This window comes from Amblyraja radiata, chromosome 22 (genome assembly GCF_010909765.2).
Source record: "Amblyraja radiata isolate CabotCenter1 chromosome 22, sAmbRad1.1.pri, whole genome shotgun sequence".
In the NCBI taxonomy this organism is placed as follows: Eukaryota; Metazoa; Chordata; class Chondrichthyes; order Rajiformes; family Rajidae; genus Amblyraja; species Amblyraja radiata.
Genome location: NC_045977.1, coordinates 34378730 through 34401351, shown reverse-complemented (window position 1 = coordinate 34401351; position 22622 = coordinate 34378730). Strand labels below are relative to the sequence as shown.

Sequence of the window (22622 nt, the reverse complement as noted above, 5' to 3'; positions counted from 1 at the left end):
CCGGCTCGGGGCTGGAACAGTGCTTCCGTGAGGGGCTGTGACGCTCCCGTGAGGGCGGCCTGGCCCGAGGAAGGAACGGTGCTCCCGTCGGAGTGGCCGAGCTCGGGGAGGTACGGCGTTCCCAGCCCGAGGGAGGAGCGGCGCCCATGTCGGGGCGGCCCAGCCCGAGGGAGGAGCGGCGCCCATGTCGGGGCGGCCCGGCCCGGGGAAGAAGCGATGCCCAAGTCGGGGCGGCCCAGCCCGAGGGAGGTATGGTGCCCATGTCGGGGCGGCCCAGCCCGAGGGAGGTACGGCGCCCATGTCGGGGCGGCCCAGCCCGAGGCTGAAGACGGCACGATACTCACGTAAGGGTGGCTGGGACGGTGTTCTGGCGGTGGTGGCCTGAGTCCGGGGTTCGGCCGCGGGCCAGCGGCTACGTCAGCAGGACTGGTGGGCTGGTGGGCGGCAGCTTCGACCACCCCGGGCCGCGGGACAGTTTTTAACATCACCCGTGGGGTATCGCCTCAGCGCAGAGGGAGAAGAGGAGGGAAGAGACTGCAGACCTAAAGACTTTGCCTCCATCACAGTGAGGAGATGCTGGGTGGACTCACTGTGGTGGATGTTAATATGTGTTTATTGTTGTTTTTTATTGTATTGTATTGTATGTATGACTGCTGCAATTTCGTTCAGACTTCGGTCTGAATGACAATAAAGGCTATCTAATCTAAGATCAAGTTCATGGTCAAAACTCAGTTTGGGGAAGTAAACAATGGCACAAAAAGAATGAAGTTATGATATATAATTCCTCAATTAGTATCACGCAAATATGTTAATTTAAAATACGGGAATTTTCTGGATGAGATACTGTATATAGCTCTCCGGTTTCAAATAGCATACCTTTTAGTTTAAGTGCCATCATAGTTATTGATTAAGCTAATTGATCACCTTACTGGAAATAATTCCATTCGCCTCAATTTATACTTTCTTATTAGTGCACATAGAAATTAATAAAACAGGAGTTACACATTAATAACTCACAAGTCATGTATTATTGACTTCCATTAACTTGAGGCTTGTATTTACATTCTCAAAATGTACTTAGTAGAATAAAAACTTTGAGACAGTAAACATGTACCAATACTTCAGCACAGCGTGAATAGTCAGCTTAGTTTAGTTTATTGTCACGTGTACCAAGTTACATTGGAAAGCTTTTTGTTGCGTGCCACCCAGTCAGTGGAAAGCTAACACACGATTACAATCAAGCCATCCACAGTGTACAGATACATGATAAAGGGGGTAGTGCAAGATAAAGTTCTTAATCTCCTTCCTATATTCTGCCTTGTCATTATTTGATATCTGGCCCACAATCTGATTTTGTCTGCAAATTTGTAAATGGAATTGGATTTGCATTTGGCTGCACAGTCGTGGGTTTATAAGGGGTAAAGAAGGGGGCTGAGGGCACATCCTTGAGGAGCTGAAATTAGGACGTCTTTGGAAATCAATAAACTCCAGATGCTGGAAATCTAAAATAATACGGAAAATGCTGAAAAAATACTCAGCAGATCAGGCAGCATCTGTGTGAAGAGAAACAGAGCTTTACTGTACATCAGAAATTCTTCTTCAGAATATCGTTTAAACATTTAAGAGTACTAAGAAAGGTTCCGACTGAAAATGTCACCTATTAGTCATAGTGCGTAGAGTCATGGAGAAACAGGCCCCTCTGTACAACTTGCCCCCACCGACTAACATGTCCCATCTATACTAGCCCCACCTGCATGCGTTTATAGCCCAAATCCCTCAAAACCCATCCTATCCAATCCATGCACCTGTCTAAATGTTTCTGAAACGTTGCGATCGTCCCTGCCTCAACTAACTCCTCCGGCAGCCGTTCTTTCTATCAGGAGATGCTGCCTGTCCGGCTAAGTTACTCCAGCATTTTGTGTTCATCTTCGGTGTACACTAACACCTGTAGTTCCTTCCCACACATTCAAGTATTTCCAGCTTTTTTTTCGTTCTTGTTTTAGGACTTTTTTTGGTTTTGATTCTCAACCCGTGCCAAGAGTTCGCCCTTTAATGGCATGATCCTGAGTGGCCCTGGTTGGAAAGGCAAAAGGCAGCCAGACAATACTGCGACCTCCAGGTTCAGGAACAGCTCTTTCCCAACAGCTATTATACTCTTGAACAGCAACAGCCCCTTTGAACTAAACTACAATCTGATTTGGTTGCGCTAGTGACTTTGGGGGTTTGTTTTACACTAATATTGATTTTGTTTTAATGTATTGTACTGCCTTTTGTTTACTGTGTTATCTATGAGTACAGTGTCTAGACCTTTTATGCTTCCGTTTAGATTAGAGATACAGCATGGAAACAGGCCCTTCGGCCCATTGAGTGCACGCACGCCGGCCACAAATCACCCATTCACACTCGTTGTCCCACCACACGCCAGGGCGATTTACAGAAGTCAATTAACCTACAATCCCGCATGTCTTTGGAATGTGGGAGGTAACCGGAGTACCTGGAGAAAACCCACACGGTCACAGGGAGAACGTGCAAACTCCACTCAGATAGCACTCGAGATCAGGATCGAAACCGGGTCTATGGCGCTGTGAGGCAGCAGCTCTACCATTGTGCCACAGTTGCGAGTTAGAATCTAATTGTTCTGTTTTTGGTACATATGACAATTAAACACTCTTAACTCTTGAGAGCGACAGCGCCAGAGACCCGGGTTCGATCCTCACTGCGGGTGCTGTCTGTATGGAGTTTGTACGTTCACCCCGTGACCTGTGCTGGTTTTCCCCGGGTGCTCCGGTTTCCTCCCACACTCCAAAGACGTACAGGTTTGTAGGTGAATCGGCTTAGTAAAATTGTACATTGTCCCTAGTGTGCGGATGGTGAGTGCGAGGATCGCTGGTTGGTGTGGACTCGGTGAGCCGCAGGGCAATGTATCTCTAAATGTATCTGGGACGACAGATGACACAATGGGCTAAGTGTTCGGCTGGCAACCGGAAGGTAGCCGGTTCGAATCCCGCTTGGAGTGCATACTGTCGTTGTGTCCTTGGGCAAGACACTTCACCCACCTTTGCCTGTGTGTGAATGTGTGTGAGTGATTGGTGGTGGTCGGAGGGGCCGTAGGCGCAGAATGGCAGCCACGCTTCCGTCAGTCTGCCCCAGGGCAGCTGTGGCTACAGAAGTAGCTCACCACCACCGAGTGTGACTGAGGAGTGAATGAATAATGCGATGTAAAGCGCCTTGAGTATTAGAAAGGCGCTATATAAATCCCATCCATTATTATTATTATTATTATATTGATCTAAAGCAGCAGGTAATGCAGCTCTCTCACAAGTCCAGTGATGCAGGTTCAACCCTGATCTACGGAGCCGTCAGTGTGGAGTTTGCACGTTCTCCCTGTGGCTGTAGGTTTCCCTCAGTTTAGAGATACAGCGCGGAAACAAGCCCTTCGGCCCACCGAGTCCGCACCTACCTACCAGCGGTCCCGTCACATTTACTCATATCCTACACACACTAGAGACAATTTACAATTGTACCAAGCCGATTAACCTACAAACCTGTACGTCTTTGAAATGTGGGAGGAAGCCGAAGATCTGCGTCACGGGGAGAAGGTACAAACTCTGTACACACAGCACCCGTGGTCGGGATCGAACCAGGGGCTCCGGCACTGTAAGGCAGCAACTCTATCACTGCACCACCATGACGCCCTTGCTTTCAGTTCTTCTTCAGCATACAGGCAGTTTTGTTATATTGTGATAGGGGCTTTCCTCAAAAACGTCGTGTTAGAGAAAATCACATTAGAAAAACTATTGGTTCAGTAGGAACAGGGGATTAGAGGAGAGAGATTCTGTTTCGCAATAAAAAAGTTATTTTTTCCATAGGATTTTAAAAATAAACGTTTTTTTAATAGCTAGAAGTTGATTTTTGTTAATGCAAACTACTGTTGCCCTAAATGGCCACCTATATTTAAGAAACATGAGAAGTTGTGCTAAGACCCAGATTGGTATGGTGCCTTGCCAGCCGTTAATTAGCCTGCTGACCATAATTGTTCATCTCACGTGGGAAGAAGGTGAGACAATCTGGAGCAAATAAAGAACAAAGTGCTGGAGGAACTCAGCTGGTCAGGCCGCATCTGTGGAGCCAAAGGGAGAGTTTTGAGTCAAAACCAACCTGGAACATCAACCATGCCACTGCCTCCACAGATGTGGAGATCCATGAGTTCTTCCAGCAGACACAAGGAACTGCAGATGCTGGTTCACAAAGAGACATGTAACTCAGCGGGTCAGGCAGCATTCTGGGAGAACATGGATAGGTGACGTATTGGATCAAAGGTCTTTTATTGCCGCTTGTACCAATTAAGGTGCAGTGATGTGCGAATTACCACACAGCCATACTGAAAAAAAGCGACAAGACCCAGAACGCTCCCACTTCGGGGCGGTCGAAGGTCCCGCGGCTTGGAGCTCCCAAAGTCGGTCTCTAACCAGAGACTGCGAGCTCACGTTGTTAAAGCCCCGCGGTTGGAGCTCAGAGGTCGATCCGTGTGTTAAAGGGATCGCGAGCTCCACGATGGTAAATCCGCAGGCTCCCGCAGTTGGAGCTCCCGAAGTCGGTCTCCAGCAAAGGTCGGCAACTCCTCGATGTTAGACCGCAGTGCGGACGGAGATACGATACGGGAAAAAAAAAAATCACATCTCCGTCGAGGTAAGAGATTAGAATAAGTTTCCCCCAACTCCTCCCCACCACGCCCCACATAAAAAATGCTAAAGAACGCTAAAAACATACAGAAAGCTGGAAGAGAGTTGGAGGCAGGACGGTCTGGCGAGTGACAGGTGGATACAGGCAAGGGAGGTTTTCATCGGCTGATGGCTGGACAAAGGCAAGAGATGAAAAGGCCAAAGGTGCAGTGTGTTTTTAGCTGTAGCATTTGGGCAGCCTCTCCACCCAAAGGGTGGATTGTGTATGGAACGAGCTGCCGGAAGAGGTAGCTGAGGCAGGGACTATCGCAACGTGCATGGACAGAACAGGTTTAGAGTGGTATGGGCCAGACACAGGCAGGTGGAACTAGTGTAAGTGGGACATGTTGGTCATTGGGGGCAAGTTGGGCCGAAGAGTCATGCTGTATGACTCTATTTACTCAGTGGGTTTAGCATCAAAGGATGAGTCAGGGGAATGGAAAGGATTTCCAAAAAGCATTAAACTATTATTTTTAATCACCTCTGTGTTTCACCGACCATAACTTTCCATCAATGGCAGAACAAAGTTCAGAATTGCTTCTGACGGCTGAGGTGTGGCAGCGGTATGTGTACTTTGCTATTTAAATTAGAGATGTGTATACAATGCCGCTCCTGGCGTTGCACAATGGGGCCTTGGAAAATAGAGAATTTCGAAATTTAATAAATGGGAAGTTGAGGTGAAACCCAAGACTAAAGCTGGTGCGCTGACGTATATTAAATGGACTATTTACATTGCTACTTATGTCAGGGTGTTGGTAGGATGAGGTACATGATTCATAGCAAACATTCCAATGTGGAGGAAGCAAAGTCAATTTACTCAACAAGTATTGTGTTCAGACAATACAAGATTTACAACATCCTCTCCCAATCAAAATAGTTGTAATTTCTTTAGCCAATTTTATATATATATATATATATATATATATAAATAAATTGTCTGCATAAAACCAATCTCACCTGCAGATGTGTAAGAAGGAACAGTAGATGCTGGTTTACAGCGAAGATAGACACACGATTTGTTTAGTTTTGAGATACATCGCGGAAACAGGCCCTTCGGCCCACCGGGTCCGTCCCGCACATTAACTCCATCCAACACGCACTAGGAACAATTTTTACATTTTCAAGCCAATTAACCTACAAACCCGCACGTCTTTGGCGTGTGGGAGGAAGCTGAAGATCTCGGAGAAAACCCACGCAGGTCACGGGGAGAACGTACAAACTCGGTACAGACAGCACCCGTAGTCGGGATCGAACCCGGGTCTCCGGCGCTGCATTCGCTGTAAGGCAGCAACTCTACCCCTGCGCCACCGTAACCGGTGTATTTTACATTTGAACAATAACAAGGTTTCCCATGGAATCTGTGGCCACATACGAGTTAATTATTAGCTCCAGGCCGGGTTAGATACTGCCAAAGAGATTTTCTGAAGAACATGTCTCTGTTCAGGTGGAAGGTGGTTCACTTATAGGAAATGCCACCTAATTATTGAAAGGAAAATTTTGTTTTAAAATCCTGGGATAAGCTAATCCACTTCTGGCCCCAAGACAAAGACAACGTGAGATTTATAGCCACTTAACAAAACCGTGCAGGCCCGTTATCTGTAAATTAGAAAATATAAAGATGAAAACTAATCTTTAAAAAAAAAACAATAATTGACACTTTATTTGTTGAGAAACAGCTCTACCAAGACTCTGTACAAACGGGACAACTCTAAAATTGGTTCTTTCCTTGACCTTTAATATATTCTAACAAACCCAGAACTCTGTTCTATTCTCCTTTTATCAGAATTTGATCTGCTATTAAGTTGCGATACTTAAGTTGCGATACCATGCACGTTGCGATAGTCCCTATCAGCTATTTCCATGCTGTATGACTCGATTTCTGATCCTATCCAATCTAGTATTGAATCAGGGAGCAGTTTCCAAGTTCAAGTTCAAGTGAATTTATTGTCATGTGTACCATAAATAGTTTTGTCAGCAGTGGCAAGGTTCTGGGGTGTCAGAGTCAAATACAAATTCCGCCTGAACATGTTTACAGTCTTCTAGACCTGAAATGAAAGACAGAATGGAAAAGATGTGTTAAAATAGCTCCCAACTTCTTACCCCTCTGATGAATAAAAATATCCAATTTAAAAAATATTCCTCATTGAGGATCATAACATTTTACATAGGAATCGGTGGGGTGCAATTGGCAGCCGCATTAATTTCATAAGTAATAGTAGCAGAATTAGGCCATTCGGCCCATCAAGTTTACTGAAGAAGGGTCCCAGCCTGAAACTTCACCTGTCCTTTTTCTTCAGAGATGCTGCCTGACGTTAAAAACATCGCGGAGCTGCGGGCGGCGGCGCTGAACTTCACATCGGGAGCCTGGGATCTCGCGACGAGATCGCCAGTTGAGCTCCATTCGGCGCGGCCTTGTCGGCTCCGGAAGCCACGGTCTCGAGTAGGGAGGCGGCCGTTTCCAGGGTTCCCAAGCCGCTGAGAGGACTCTCCCGACGCCGGAACATCATCACCCGGCGAGGACGGCCTGGAACATCGGGCCTCCGTAGAGGCAACTGTGGAGGCCTCAATAGGCCCGACTATGGGTGGACATTGGGGATGGGACTGGACTTTGTGCCTTCCCCCATAATGGGAACCATTGTGGGGGGATGTTTTTATGTTAAAGCTATTTATTATTGTTATGTTTGTATTCTTTTTTATGTGCTGCATTGGCAAAAAGAATTTCACTACATCTAGGTGTATGTGACAATAAATCAACCTTTGAACCTTTGACCCGCCAAATTACTCCAACACTTTGTGTCTATCTTTGGCTTAAAGTGAGGTTTGTATTCAAGCCTGTAAGAGACTGAGAGTATGTTTATTTCTTTGACATCCGATGAATTAAATACCCTTAAAATAGAGGTGAAAAATTACGAATTATGGAACATTTTAACTTTGGGGAAAAAATAACATATTGAAAACATTATATTGGAGTAAAACAATTAAAATATTGCCCAGTTATTGCCTCCACATCGATAGGTGAGAATCCCACAAATAATTGGGGGGTCAGTCTGGGCAAGTTGGGCCGAAGGGCCTATTTCCATGCTGTATGACTCGATGTCTGATCCTATCCAATCTAGTATTGAATCAGGGAGCAGTTTCCAAGTTCAAGTTCAAGTTCAAGTGAGTTTATTGTCATGTGTCCCTGTATAGGACAATGAAATTCTTGCTTTGCTTAAGCACACAGAAAATAGTAGGCATTTACTACAAAACAGATAAATGTGTCCATATACCATGATATAAATATATACACACATGAATAAATAAACTGGTAAAGTGCAAATAACAGAAAGTGGTTATTAATAATCAGAGTTTTGTCCGAGCCAGGTTTAATAGCCTGATGGCTGTGGGGAAGTAGCTATTCCTGAACCTGGTTGTTGCAGTCTTCAGGCTCCTGTACCTTCTACCTGAAGGTAGCAGGGAGATGAGTGTGTGGCCAGGATGGTGTGGGTCTTTGATGATACTGCCAGCCTTTTTGAGGCAGCGACTGCGATAAATCCCCTCGATGGAAGGAAGGTCAGAGCCGATGATGGACTGGGCAGTGTTTACTACTTTTTGTAGTCTTTTCCTCTCCAGGGCGCTCAAATTGCCGAACCAAGCCACGATGCAACCGGTCAGTATTCCAAGTCTTATGCTGGGGAATCCCAGGAAGACTGAGCTCCACTTCTCTCCTTAGATGCTGCCTCACCTGCTGAGTTTCTCCAGCATTTTGTCTACCTCATAAACTAGTAATCTGCCCTACACACGAGGGATAATTTACAATTTACAGAAGCCAATTAACCTACACCTGGAGAAAACCCACGCAGCCACAGGAAGAACGTACAAATTCCACACAAGCAGCACCCGTAGTCAGGATCGAACCCGGGTCTCTGGCACTGCCAGGCTGCAGCTCCACCGCTGTGCCACCCTGAAGAAGGGCACCGACCCAAAACGTCGCCTGTCTGTTCCCTCCGCTGATGCTGCCTGACCCGCTGAGTTCCTCCAGCACTTTGCGCTTTGCTAGAGGATCGGCAGCATCTGTGGAAAGCAGAACTGTTAATGGTTTACACAATAGGACTCTTCACCAGGCCCGAGAAAGAGAGAAACTAATCAGAAGCAGCAAAATGCTGGTGAAACTATGGGAATTTCTCTGGTGGAGCGAACATATGTGACAACACAAGAGACTGCAGATGCCGGAATCTGAAGCAACAATCTGCTGGAGGAACTCAGCAGGTCAAGCAGCATTTATGGGGTGGAAAGGAATTGTCAATGTTTTGGATCGGTTCGGATAAGATTCTTTGGTTGCGTCATTTGCTGTTGAAACCCCAAGTCTTGGCTAGAGGATGAGAAGGCAACAAATTACTGGAAATGTGTGGGTTGCATCAAAGAAGAATTCAGGATGTTTGTGTTTTTAAATCAGTGTCTGGTTTTATATAGTTGGAATAAACTGTGTTTTGCTGAATGATTTTTGGCACTAGGTTGCATTGTGGAGATATGCAACACTGATTTAAAAAATACTAGATATTAATCTGTCATGTTATTCTGTCTTGAAATAAGGTTTAACCGCATTGTGGCTCCTAAAAGTGTTGCAATTTTGTAAAAAAAAAACTGCTGATGCTGGTTTATACCAAATATAGACACTTCCGGAAGTGGCGGCGCTGGGAACGGCTGCGGCTCGCCTGCAGTCCGTTTGTCTTTACTTTTTTGTGTTGTTTTTTTTCGTTTTGTGTAGTTGCGTTTTTGGTTTTTAGGTTGTGTTTATGTGGGGGGGTTGAAACGGGGTTTGCTGTCTCTCCCTTGGGGGGAATACGACTTTTTCGTCGTATCCCCCCTCTCTGCCTCCGTCTGCGCTGAGGCCTAATGGCGGAGCTGGCGACCTCGGGACTCCGGAGGCAGCCTGTCAGGACTTGCCCTGGGCTCGCTCCCGTGAGGGCGGCCCAGCTCGGGGCTGGAACTGCGCTCCCGTGAGGACGGCCTGGCGAGGGGCCGAGACTCTCCCGCGAGGGGCTGTGGCACTCCCGTCGGAGTGGCCCAGCCCGAGGGAGGAACGGCACTCCCGTCGGAGTGGCCCAGCCCGAGGGAGGAACGGCACTCCCGTCGGAGTGGCCCAGCCCGAGGGAGGAACGGCACTCCCGTCGGAGTGGCCCAGCCCGAGGGAGGAACGACACTCCCGTCGGAGTGGCCCAGCCCGAGGGAGGAACGGCACTCCCGTCGGAGTGGCCCAGCTCGAGGGAGGAACGGCACTCCCGTGAGGGCGATCCGGCTCGGGGCTGGAGCGGTGCTCCGGTGGCTGGGACGGCGTTCTGGCGGCGGTGACCTGAGACCTGGGTTCAGCCGCGGGCCAGCGGCTGCGTATGCTGGACTGGAGGGCAGCAGCTTCGACCACCCCCGGGCCGCGGTGTTTGAGCCGGCCCGTTGCGGGGTTCGGTGAGCCGCGGGACTGTTGTGCCATCGCCCGGTGGGGAATCGCCTCAGCGCAGAGGGAGAAGAGGAGGGAAGAGACAGTAACCCTAAGATTTTTTGCCTCCACCACAGTGAGGAGGTGCTTGGTGGATACACTGTGGTGGACGTTAATTTGTGTTCACTGTTGTTTATTATTGTATGATTGTATGTATGACTGCAGGCACGAAATTTCGTTCAGACCGTTAGGTCTGAATGACAATAAAGGGATTCAATTCAATTCAATTCAATTCAGTAACTCAACTGGTCAGGCAGCATGTGTAGGAAGGAACTGCAGATGCTTGTTTACACCGAAGATAGACAAAATGCTGGAGTAACTCGGCGGGACAGGCATCATCTTTGGATAGAGGGAATGGGTGACATTTTGGGTCGAGAACCTTCTTCCGACTGAGGCTGGAGATGCTGCCTGACCCGTCGAGTTACTCCAGCACTTTGTGTCTATCTTCAGTTCTTGAATGTTTATGATGCAACTGGTTAAATTATTACCCTGTAATTCAAAGAATGATGTGCATCAAGCCAGCACAAAATACGTAATTTTCATCAGTCAAACAAAATGGGCACTTTCTAACTGTGGCTATTAGCCGAGTGCCTCTCACTGGCTCTAACCTCTCCGAGCTCCTTTGAGACATGCTAACGCTGGCAAAAAGGTTCTGGCCAGGATGTGGATTTTTATAGCTACATGAGTGAGATGTCACAGAGATAATAATGTACCTTACATGTTTTCTCCTATTAAATATAAAATAAAATCTACCCATCCAGGGACTGAAATACCAACCTTTTTATTTTTTACGGAGCTTCTTTATGAATGTGACTTCATCTCGATTCCTTATTGCATAACTGTCAATGACAAAATGTACATTTTAGGACTTTTTGCTAAATACATTTTTCTGTTCCATGCATGAATAAGAGACCCAGTTGTAAACCAGGCAGATGCACCATGCAGTATATTGTTCCTTTTTAACGATCATTGACATTATCATCCTTGGCTTCCGTGTAACAAAATGTTAAAAACAGTAACATTGCAGGCAGGTGGGACTCAATGTAGCTGGGACATGTTGGCCAATGTGGGCAAGTTGGGCAGAATGTTTCCATGCTGTATCACTCTATGACTATATAACGTTGACCTTCAGCCATGACCTTCAATAAACAATTGGCTTTTCTTCTAAATCATGAAATGGTTTTCATTCATTTCATTAAGGTTAATGGATAACATTTAAGCCTACATATTCAGTCACACAATTCAGATAATTTCAATCTTCGGCTAAATTCAGCCGACTAACATTGAAGCTTATAAGTATGACACAAAGTGCTAGAGTGAACTCAGAGGGTTGGACGTGTAATGTTTTGAGTTGGCACCCTTCTTCAGGCTGAAGAATGGCCCACACCTGAATCGTCGCCCAAGTCTGAAGAATAATCCATTCCCTTCACAGATGCTGCCTGACCTGCTGCGTTACTCTGACACTTGGTGTTTTACTCAAGAATCCTGCACCTGCAGTTCCTTGTGCCTCCATTGAAGTTGCGAAATTCTCTTTCCTTCTTTTGAACCTCTCTTTTTCACAGAGAGTTGTGAGTCTGTGAAATTCTCTGCCTCAGAGGCCGGTTCTCTGGATACAATCAAGGGAGAGCTAGATAGGGCTCTTAAAGATAGCGGAGTCAGGGGACATGGGGAGAAGGCAGGAACAGAGTACTGATTGGGGATGCTCAGCCATGATCACATTGAATGGCGGTGCTGGCTCGAAGGGTCGAATGGCCTACTCCTGCACCTATTGTCTATTGCCTATTGTTTTTCCATTTTTGAGAAAAGAAAATGTAATACGACATAAAGAGAACATTTATTTGTGGGATTATTTTAGTTTTTGCTGTAAAGTGACTAGCATTTCCTTTTGGCCTGGTTAATCATCCACTAAATCTGAACAACATTTGCTTTTGAGCTATGTTGGAGAGAATCTTATGTTACTAATTAGGGGAAGGAAATCATTAAATCTATCCTCTTAAGAGTTTAATTCGTTTCAAGGGCTGGCTATTTGAAGCAAAGATCCTATAGCAAGCAAGATAGACCACTCCTTCTAAATGCAATGGGCTGACGTGTAGTATGCAATGGAGCGGAACATGGGCCTTTTTTTCATCCATTTCAGTAACCCGACCCGACCCGACTCGCAGTGTAAACAGCGTTGCGTGGGAACGGTTTGTGTTAATAAATTATAATTCTGAAAATGAGGAGAAGATTTTTCCCAAATAACTTTTATTTTTACGAGGATGTTTCCATAACCGGTTTCCATCAATAGGATCTTTGATTTGAAGAGTCGATTCTTTGATGCAGGTTAGTAGGCATTCAGAATACAATCGGCGTTAATGATTTTCTAGTTAACTTGGCTCATTAAGTGGTCCTGAGAGATAAACCTGCCACTGAATACACTACTCATTTCTACATAACCCCATAACTCTCAACGTCCAAAGAGATAAGGGGGGGGACTTTACACAGGGAGGCACGGTAGCGTAGCAGTAGAGTTGCTGCCTTACAGCGCTTCCAGCGCCAGAGAAGCGGGTTCGATCCTGACTACGGGTGCTCTCTGTACAGAACTTTTCTCCACGATCTTCGGTTTCCTCCCACACTCCAAAGATGTACAGGTTTGTGGTTTGTATGACATGGCATATTATAAATATAAATTTCCCCTAGTGTGTATAGAATAGTGTTAATGTGCGGGGACCGCTGGTCGGCGCAGACTCGGTGGGCCGAAGGTCCTGTTTCCGATCTGTGTCTCTAAACTAAAAGTATTATTGAGAAGCTTGTGGGAATTCAACAGGTTAAACTCCAGTCCATAAAGAGAGCGGGTTCAGCAGACGCCACAGACAAGTAATCGGCAAAGAGAGAGGAAAGACTGATGGTTTAAACTTCATTCAATTCAATACTAGCGTGCAAATTGGCAACAACACTTCCGCATCGATAATCACCAACAAAAGAACACTTCAAGTTGGTCCCCTGCTCTACTCCCTCTGTACCCATGACTGTAGCCAGATACAGTCCCAACAACATCTTCAAATTTGCTGTCGATATCACTGTTGTTCGACAATTACTGAAAACGATGAGCCAAAGAACAGGAGGGAGAATGGCAATCTTGATCTCAATGTTAGCAAGACAGAGGAGCTGAGGACAAGATGGTGGCATTTAAGAGGCTTTTAGATACGCACATGGAAGTGTAAAGAACAGAGAGATAAATCATGTACAGATAAATTAGATCAGTTTTAATTTGGCATCATGTTAGGCACAGGCATTGAAGGGCCTGTTCCTTTAGTTTAGTTTAGAGATACAGCACGGAAACAGGCCCTTTGGCCCACCGAGTCCGCACCGACCAGCGATCCCGAATATTAACACTTTCCTGAGCTGTAATGTTCTATGTTAAGACTACTCACTGAGGATCAGGTACAAGAGCAAAATGGCATATAGTTAAATATATTAATACATACTCTTTGAGTTTCATTTTATCATCCGTTAGCTTCTCGCCATTAAATGTTAGATGGTATGTCCGCCAGATATATTTCCTGTAAATCATTTGAGAAAAATATCAAAAATAATGTAATTCAGAACACAATATTAGAACTATTCATTGCTTTCAATTCTTCTTCTACATACAGGCAATTTTGCTATGGCGTGATATGGGCTTTCCTCACAAACTTTGTGTTAAAGAAAATCACATTACAAAAACTATTGTGTTTATGGGAAAAGGGAATTAGAGGATAGATTCAGATTCGCAATGATAGTTACTTTTTCCATAAGATTTTTAAAAATAAAGGTGTTTTTTAATAGCTATGTTGATTTTTGTTACTGCAATCTAGAAATAATAAAGGCTGAGTATCATTGTTTATTAGACAAGCATTGCACAAGCAGCAGAGGCACAGCTGAAAAAGCAACTGCTTCACAGCAGCAGAAACTCGGGTTTAACCCTGACCTCGGATGCTGCCTGTGTAGAGTTTGCACGTTCTCCCTATGACCACCTGCGTTTCCCCTGGTTGTGCTCCGGTTTCTTCCAACATCCCGAAGACTTGAAGGTTGGTAGGTTAATTAGCGACTGTAAATTATCCCTAGTGTATGGATGAGTGATACAATGTGGCAGATAGTTCATAACAATGTGGGGAAATAGAAACATTTGGATTAATATAGGATTAGTGTAAATGGGTGGTTGAAGGTCAACACGGCCTCGGTGGGCCAAAAGTATTTTCCTTGTTGTATCTCTCCATGACTATGAAACGTCAATAGAAGCAATTGCTTGCCAATTTCAATGACAAACGTGGTAAAACTAGCGGCTGTGTTCTTATGAGACAATGGTGTCAATGGAAACAGTATTTTTTTCGCCCGGACTTGTTCCCCCACTAAGACAGCTTTTTTTCTACCTATCAATTTCCACGGTAAATTTCAAATAGTTTTCTTGTTCCCAATTGAGTCACACTGTGAGCAACACGGCACGCATAATATAAACAATGTTCCCTAGTTCATCATGTGATAAAAAGGAACTGCAGATGCTGGTCTGTAACAAAGATAGACACAAAACACTGGAGTAATTCAGTGGGTCAGGCAGCATCTCTGAAGAAAATGGATGTGACATTTCAGGTTGGGACCCTTTAAGTCAGGTCGGGATGGGTCCAGATCCGAAACGTCACTTACCCATTTTCTCCAGAGATGCTGCCTGACCTGCTGAGTTACTCCAACACTTTGTGTCTATCTTCCCCAGTTCATCGGTCATATTATATTCAATTAACGTTGTAGAAATTGGACTGCAGAGTTAAGGGCCTGTCCCACTGTACGAGGTAATTCAAGAGCTCTCCCGAGTTTAAAAAAAATCAAACTCGTGGTAAGCACGTAGAATATACGTAGCAGGTACGTCGGAGCTTGGGACGTCTCTTAGCAGCTCGTAACGCCAACGGCAGGTACTCATGAGAAACGCGGTGAGCTCGTGAAGATTTTTCAACATGTTGAAAAATGTCCACGAGAGCCCCGAGTACCTACGAGCGGCTATTACCATAATTCTCCGAGTTCGAATCAGGGGAAACTCGGGAGAACTCTTGAATTAGCTTGTACAGTGGCACAGGTCCTTTAAACAAATACCTGTCCCTGGAGTAGTAGGTTATAATTTCCGTGCTGTATCTCTAAACTAAACTAAAATAACCACTTCTTTGAACATCTGCGTACCTATTCTTTCTTTCTAGCATTTCAAATCTGCATCAGCTCCAACACCTTCACAACCTTTCCAGAAGATGGCGCCTGTTAGTAACCTTGCTTGCTGGAGTCTAACTAAGTCTCAGATAGGTTTAGTTTGTCTTCCAGGTTTTCATTCATTACAATTCCCTTTTTAAAGCTGACTTCCCATATGCGTTGCCGGCAGCACTGTTAAGCAGTCCTCTCACCGGTATAGATGTGCTCCACTGGTTCCTGTTATTTTATCACTTTAAAAAATGTTCCCTTTAAGGCTTATATTATATTTAATTTTCTCATTAAGAGATATCTACTGTGTTGAAAGGAACTGCAGATGCTGGCTTAAACTGAAGATTGACACAAAATGCCGGAATAACCCAGCAGGACAGTCTGAAGAAGGGTCTCGACCCGAAACGTCACCCATTCCTTATTTAAGAGGGAGTTAGATGTGGCCCTTGTGGCTAAAGGGATCAGGGGGTATGGAGAGAAGGCAGGTACAGGATACTGAGTTGAATGGCGGTGCAGGCTCGAAGGGCCGAATGGCCTACTCCTGCACCTGTTTTTCTATGTTTCTATGTTTCCTTCTACCCTAAGAGATATCTACTTGTTTCCAGTATCCAGCTACTTGACCAGGTTAACTACGTGCCTCATACATCTGGTTACTATCTTCCTCACTGTTTATTCTGCTTCCAATGGCGCTTAACAGGCTTTTGGATAGGCAGGGGATGGAGGGATATGGATCATGTGCAGGCGGATGAGATTAGTTTATCTTGGCATCATGTTCAGCACGGATAGCCCTGTTACTGTGCTGTGCCGTTCTTTAGACTTGAGAGATACAGCGGGGAAACAGATTCTTCGGCCCATGGTGTCCATGCCGACCAGTGATCCCCCTGTACACTGGCACTATCCTACACACTAGGGACAATTTACAATTTTACTGAAGCTAAGTAACCTACACACCTGTATGTCTTTGGAGTATGAGAGGAAACTGGAGCACCCGGAGAAAACCCACGTGGTCAGAGGGAGAACATACAAACCCAGTACAGACAGCATCCTAGGTCAAACCCCGTACAGACAGCATCAAACCTGGGTCTCTGGCGCTGTAAGGCAGCAACTTTACTCCTGCGCCAGTGTTCTATGTTCTAAAGTTTCATGTCATCTACAAATTTAATTTTTCATGCCTTTAACTGAATACACCACACATATTGCTAAACAAACCAGAAGATTTGCCAAACCTGCCATTAATTCCTTTTAAGTAGTTTAACATGGTAATAATCATATAAATAATAAACTGAAATAGTCTGGACTAAAAGAATTAACAGATCATTAATTTCAACTTGTCCCTGTCACATATGTGGTGTAATGGATGACAACACATAAATTACCAGCTAATGAATTCTGTTCCTCCCTCACGTTGTTGCTTCAGTTGGATGTATCTCTGAATAGCTTTTTTCAAATCCAGGACTGATGCATTTTGAATTACAACAACAGCTGGAGAGAGAAAGTACGGATTATGTAGCAACCTAAGAGATAATATTGAACATACCATTTTGCCCCAAACCATATAAAAGTGTGTAGCATTCACTTTTAGTTTAGTTTAGTTTAGAGATACAGCGCGGAAGCACGCCCTTCGGCCCACTGCGTCCGCGCTGACCAGCGATCACCCCATACACTCACACTAGGGACAATTTACAATTTGTACCGAAGTCAATTAACCTGTACGTATTTAGAGTGTGGGAGGAAAGCTGAGCAACCGGAGAAAACCCATGCGATGACAGGAGAACGCACAAACTGTGTACAGACAGCACCCGTAGTCAGGATCGAACCAGGATGTCTGGTGCTGTAAGGCAGCAACTCTACCACTGTGCCAACGTGCCGCCCTGTGAATGAAGTAGGGTGTGGCGTTTTAATCAGAATGGTAGTTTTATAAAACAGATAGCTAGCAGGGTTCAGCATACTTCCTTTCTATTGTACTGGAGCCTAGTAGCTAACTTGAAGTCTCATATATTGGACCACAATAATTGATTCCTTCAATCTCTCTGCGCCTATAGTGGGGATAAAAATGGAGTTTGGAATAAAAAAGTAAGCAGAAACAAACCTTGCTTCTCTCTGAATGATTGTCGAGAGGAAAAGTTTGGTTGGATGCACAGAATCTCTTCCCCAGAGTAGGGGAATCGAGAACCAGAGGACAAAGGCTTAAGTGAGGGGGGGGGGGGGGGGGGGGAGAGATTTAACAGGAACATTCACACAAAGGGTGGTGGGTGTATGGAACGAGCTGCTGGATGAGGCAGTTGAGGCAGGTACTATTATAACATTTAAGAGACAATTGGACAGGTAGATGGATAGGACAGGTTTAGAGGGTTATGGACCAAGCACGGGCAGGTGGGACTTGTGTAGGTGGGGCACGTTGGTCGGCATGGCCAAGTTGGGCCGAAGGGCCTGATTCCACACTGTCTGACTATTAATTGAACTCTTTGGGATTCGCTCACTGCTAGAAACTTTCCCCCAATTTACCCAGATTTAATTTTCACTCATAAGATAGTTATAAGAACAGTTTACAGATATAGATTTAAGAATAAGGTACTTACGCATAATTTCACTATCTCCTTTCTTTACTTTGACTGTCATTGCCTGCCCATACTCCAAAGCCACCTGTGAATTTATCTCTTCCAAAGTAACCTGAATAAAAACAAAATTTAAGTTAGCAATAATGGTCAACCTTATCTAATGTCTACATTATCACATTCTGGACGTTCCACAGAAAGGATTTAAGGCCAAGAATCCTTTCAATGTTCATTCTTTTAAAAGTACAGTGGGTTCAAATATATTGTAAACAGGTGAGTGATCAGCTAGGATACTGATGATCCTGTGTCAATATTATTTCTGATTCTACAAGCAAATTTTAAAAAAATGCTCAACTCTCAGCATGCATGCCGTCTTGATTATTAAGAGATGAAACAAGTTGATATGACATAAACTAATGATCCGATTCGATAGAAGTTTATTTATCCCAGGAGGGAAATTAAAACAGTCATAAAGCACAAAATACATGAAACATGAAATTAAAGTGATGAGTGGAAAGGATTGGGGATGAGCAAAGATTGGGGAGGGGAGTCAGTCTACCCCACGACAGAAGGGTGAGGAGTTGTAGTTTGATAGCCACAGGTTTTGGTTCATTACAATGATACACACCTGTATAGGCAGATCACACAGCAAAGGGTCCTGAACTATCATGGCCAGACCTTCCTGAAATAGGTCCAAGATGTCTTCATGTGATAACTCTTCTTCCTCTTCTGCTACTTTCTCTTCATTACAAGTTGCAGCGGTTTCTTCCTCTTTAATGCTGACGGACGGGGATTCATTCTTAATTTCATCAGCCATCCCAAATCAGCTGATCTGTAAAAGAATTCTAAGATCTCCAAAAAGCACTTTTGAAAGTAGCCTTAAAGTTACATCACCCAACAATATAATTCCATTCTTTCATATTAAGAGTAAAAATGCAGAACTAATCAAATAAAAATTGTTAACTTGGTGTAACTGTTTTTCCTTGAAGTAAAACATCGCGTCATATTATTTTCAGCATAAATTGTGGAATGATTTGTAACTGGATAGAATTTCCAATTAAATCAATTTAAATCAAATTCCCAGACTGAAGTTAAGGATCAAGTGATTATTGCAATGGGACTTAAGGACCCCCCTCCCTTCTCTCTTCTCCTACATCCCAATCTCCCCCATCTCCCCTACACGCCACCCTCCCCTTCTCCTCCTGAACTTAAAGAAAGGAGACTTTGAAGGTATGAGACAGGAATTGGCTAGGATAGATTGGCAAATTATACTTAAAGGCTTTACGGTGGAAATGCAATAGCAAAGACTTAAAGACCACATGGATGAACTCCAAAAATTGTTCATCCGTGGTCTGGCAAAAAAAATAAAACTGGGAAGGGGGCTCAAATGTGGTTAACGATGGAAATCAAGGAAAGTGTTAAATCCAAGGAAAAGGCATATAAATTGGCCAGGGGAAGCAGCAAACTGGAGGAGTGGGAGAAGGGAATTCACATTAGTCAGGAAAAGGTGTTAGGTTAACTGTTGGGACTGAAGGCAGATAAATCCCCAGGACCAGAGTACTCAAGGAGGTGGCCCTAGAAATCGTGGATGCAGTGGTGATCATTTTCCAATGTTCTCTTGACTCTGGATCAGTCCCAGTGGACTGGAGGGGAGCCAATGTAACCCCATTTTTTAAGAAAGGAGGTAGTGGGGAAGATGCTTGAGTCGATTGTTAAAGATGTTATAGCAGCGCATTTAGAAAGCAGTGACAGCATCGGTCGGTCAAAGTCAGCATGGATTTATGAAGGGGAAATCATACTCTTCTGGATTTCTTTGAGGATGTAACAAGTAGAATGGATAAATGAGAGTCAGTGGATGAGGTGTATCTGGACTTTCAAAAAGTCTTTGACAAGGTCGGACACAAGAGATTAGTGTGCAAAATTAGAGCACATGGTATTGGGGGTAGGGTATTGACATGGATAGTGAACTGGTTGGCAGACATGAAGCAAAGAGTAGGAATTACCGAGTCCCTTTCAGAATAGCAGGCAGTGACTAGTAGGGTGCCGCAAGGCTCGGTGTTAGGACCCCAGTTATTTACAATATATATTAACGATTTAGACGAGGGAATTAAAGGGCCTGCCCCACTTTGCCGATTTTTCAGCAGGCTGCCGGCGACTGTCAGAGTGGAACACACGCAAAGGCGGGGGCCAGGGCAAACGGGGGGAGCGCTGTCTGAAATCCACACGGAGCAAAGCCAAGGTGATACAGATACACACCGTGATGAACAGGAAGGTTAAGACAGCTAGCACAGTGCACAGTAAGTCCTTTAAAAGAGGTGAGAAGCAGTGGAGACACTTTTAAGAAGCCAGACAACTTTTAATAAGCCAGAGATACACAGCTGTGAAGTTTGGCGGGCATTTAACATTACCGGTCGGTTATCCTTGGTTCTGAAAACTACTAGTGCTTAGGTTTTTTTTCCCCAATGAGCCAATGAAAATGCGATTAACTAAAAGGCGATTAACGAAAACTACCTACCACTACCTCGACTACCTACAACTACATGGCGACCACACTACAACTGCACCTACGACTACAGGATTATCGATTTTCTCCATGGCGACCAATTTTTGGTTGCAGAAAAATTTTCAACATTTTGAAAAATTTGCGCCGACCATACTGAGGCCGCGACTAGTTCCCAGAATAGCGAACATGTGGCGACCATGTGGTGATCATGAGGCGAGAGCAGAGTTTCCTGCACTCGCCTCAAAAGTCGCCTAAGTGGGACAGGCCCTTAAATGTGACATCTCCAAATTTGGGGATGACGCAAAGCTGGGTGGCAGTGTGAGCTGCGATGAGGATGCTATGAGGCTGCAGGATGACTTGGATAGGTTGGGTGAGTGGGCAGACGCATGGCAGATGGCAGTTTAATGTGGATAAATGTGAGGTTATCCACTTTGGTGGCAACAGGAAGGCAGATTATTATCTGAATGGTAGACACAAAAAGCTGGAGTAACTCAACAGGACAGGCAGCATCTCTGGAGAGAAGGAATGGGTGACGTTTCGGGTACAGACATCCCTTCAGACTCGACCCGAAATGTCACCCATTCCTTCTCTCCAGAGATGCTGCCTGTCCTGTTGAGTTACTCCAGCATTTTGTGTCTATCTTCGGTTTAAACCAGCATCTGCAGTTCCTTCTTACTCATTGGTTTTTGGTGTCAGATTAGGAAAAGGGGAGGTGCAACCAGACCTGGGTGTGCTTGTACATCAGTCACTGAAATTTAGCATGCAGGTACAGCAGGCAGTAAAGAAAGCTAATGGTATGTTGGCCTTCATAGCGAGAGGATTTGGGTTTTGGAGCAAGGAGATGCTACTGTAGTTGTACAGGGCCCTGATGAGACCAGGGCCCTGATGAGACCAGGGCCCTGGAGTATTGTGTGCAATTTTGGTCTCCTAATTTGAGGAAGCACATTATTGCTATTGAAGGAGTGCAGCTTAGGTTCACCAGGTTAATTCCCGGGATGGTGGAACTGACATATGATGAAAGAATGGGTCGACTGGGCATGTATTCACTGGAATTTAGCAGGATGAGAGGGCATCTTATAGAAACATATAAAATTCTTAAAGGATTGGACAGGCTAGATGCAGGAAGAATGTTCCCGATGTTGGGGGAGTCCAGAACCAGGGATCACAGTTTATGAATAAGGGGTAGGCCATTTAGGACTGAGATGAGGAAAACTTTCACCCAGAGAGTCGTGAATCTGTGGAATTCTCTGACACAGAAGGCAGTGGAGGCCAATTCACTGGATGTTTTCATGCGTTAGAGTTAGCTCTTAGGGATAAAGGAATCAAGGGATATGGGGAAAGATATGGGTACTGATTTTAGATGATCACCCATGATCATATTGAATGGTGGTGCTGTCTCGAAGGGCCGAATGGCTATTCCTGCACCTATTTTTCTATGTTTCTGACACCACATCGACTCCCACCTCTGTTACACACTATTCTCTCCTCTCTTCTATTCTCCTACCCCTCATCCTCTCCATTCTCCTACACCCCATCCTCTCCCTTCCCTCTCCTTCACCCCATCCTCTCCCTTCCCGCTCCTTCACCCATCCCCACTCTGATCTTATCCCCACCCAAACCCCATCTCCTACGCCCCATTCCCTCCCCTCCTGCCCCCTCCCATTTCTCCCCTGCCCTCACCTCCACCCCCTGCCCATCCCTCCACCCCCTGCCCATCCCTCAACCCCCTCCACCCCCTGCCCATCCCTCAACCCCCTCCACCCCCTGCCCATCCCTCAACCCCCTCCACCCCCTGCCCATCCCTCAACCCCCTCCACCCCCTGCCCATCCCTCAACCCCCTCCACACCCTGACCTTCCCTCCACTGCATCTCCTGCCTTCCCCTCTCCCCAAACCTTGCCCTTCCCTCTACCCCCTCCATCTCACCCCTCCCACCGGCTCACCCTCCTCCTCCTCATTCCACCACTCGCTCCTTCCCCTTCTCTCCCCTCCCCCCGCCCGCGGGCCACGCACCATCCCCACAGTCCCGGCGCCCGGACACGGACACGGACACGGGGCCTCACTCACTCACTCACGCCCCCGTCAGCGCCCGCCCGCCCGCCGGGCCCGGTGCAACCTCCTGTCCGCTCCGCCCGGCGGAACCGATGTCCGGGCTGCGGGGTTCCAGGGGAA

The 22622-nt window shown here is 45.6% G+C and overlaps 1 protein-coding gene across 4 annotated transcripts; it reads right to left on the bottom strand.

Moving 5' to 3' along the window:
• Positions 1–3873: 3873 nt before the first annotated feature.
• Positions 3874–22619, bottom strand: snrnp25 (small nuclear ribonucleoprotein U11/U12 subunit 25). Of its 4 annotated transcripts, none has more exons than XM_033041008.1 (8): positions 22540–22619; positions 18577–18780; positions 17973–18063; positions 16770–16875; positions 13662–13736; positions 10975–11033; positions 6682–6768; positions 6357–6512 (listed from the first exon to the last, which is right to left on the bottom strand). In XM_033041008.1, exons 2-6 carry the CDS (start codon positions 18763–18765, stop codon positions 10976–10978), a joined length of 519 nt encoding a protein of 172 aa, XP_032896899.1. In that variant the 5' UTR covers positions 18766–18780; positions 22540–22619; the 3' UTR covers positions 6357–6512; positions 6682–6768; position 10975. The 4 variants fall into 4 exon arrangements, with proteins under 4 accessions (XP_032896901.1, XP_032896899.1, XP_032896900.1 ...); XM_033041009.1 differs by having other exon boundaries at positions 22526–22602; XM_033041010.1 differs by lacking the exons at positions 6357–6512; positions 6682–6768 and adding an exon at positions 3874–4120 and having other exon boundaries at positions 10972–11033.
• Positions 22620–22622: the final 3 nt, after the last annotated feature.

Excerpts from the sequence above, each read along its gene's own strand:
- snrnp25 (XM_033041010.1), bottom strand. The coding sequence starts at position 18,765 with ATGGCTGATGAAATTAAGAATGAATCCCCGTCCGTCAGCATTAAAGAG. Across the intron at positions 18,064-18,576 it reads TGTGTGATCTGCCTATACAG|GTTACTTTGGAAGAGATAAA; the intron begins GTGTGTATCATT and ends GTTTTTATTCAG. Across the intron at positions 11,034-13,661 it reads GATAAAATGAAACTCAAAGA|TTATGCAATAAGGAATCGAG; the intron begins GTATGTATTAAT and ends TGTCATTGACAG.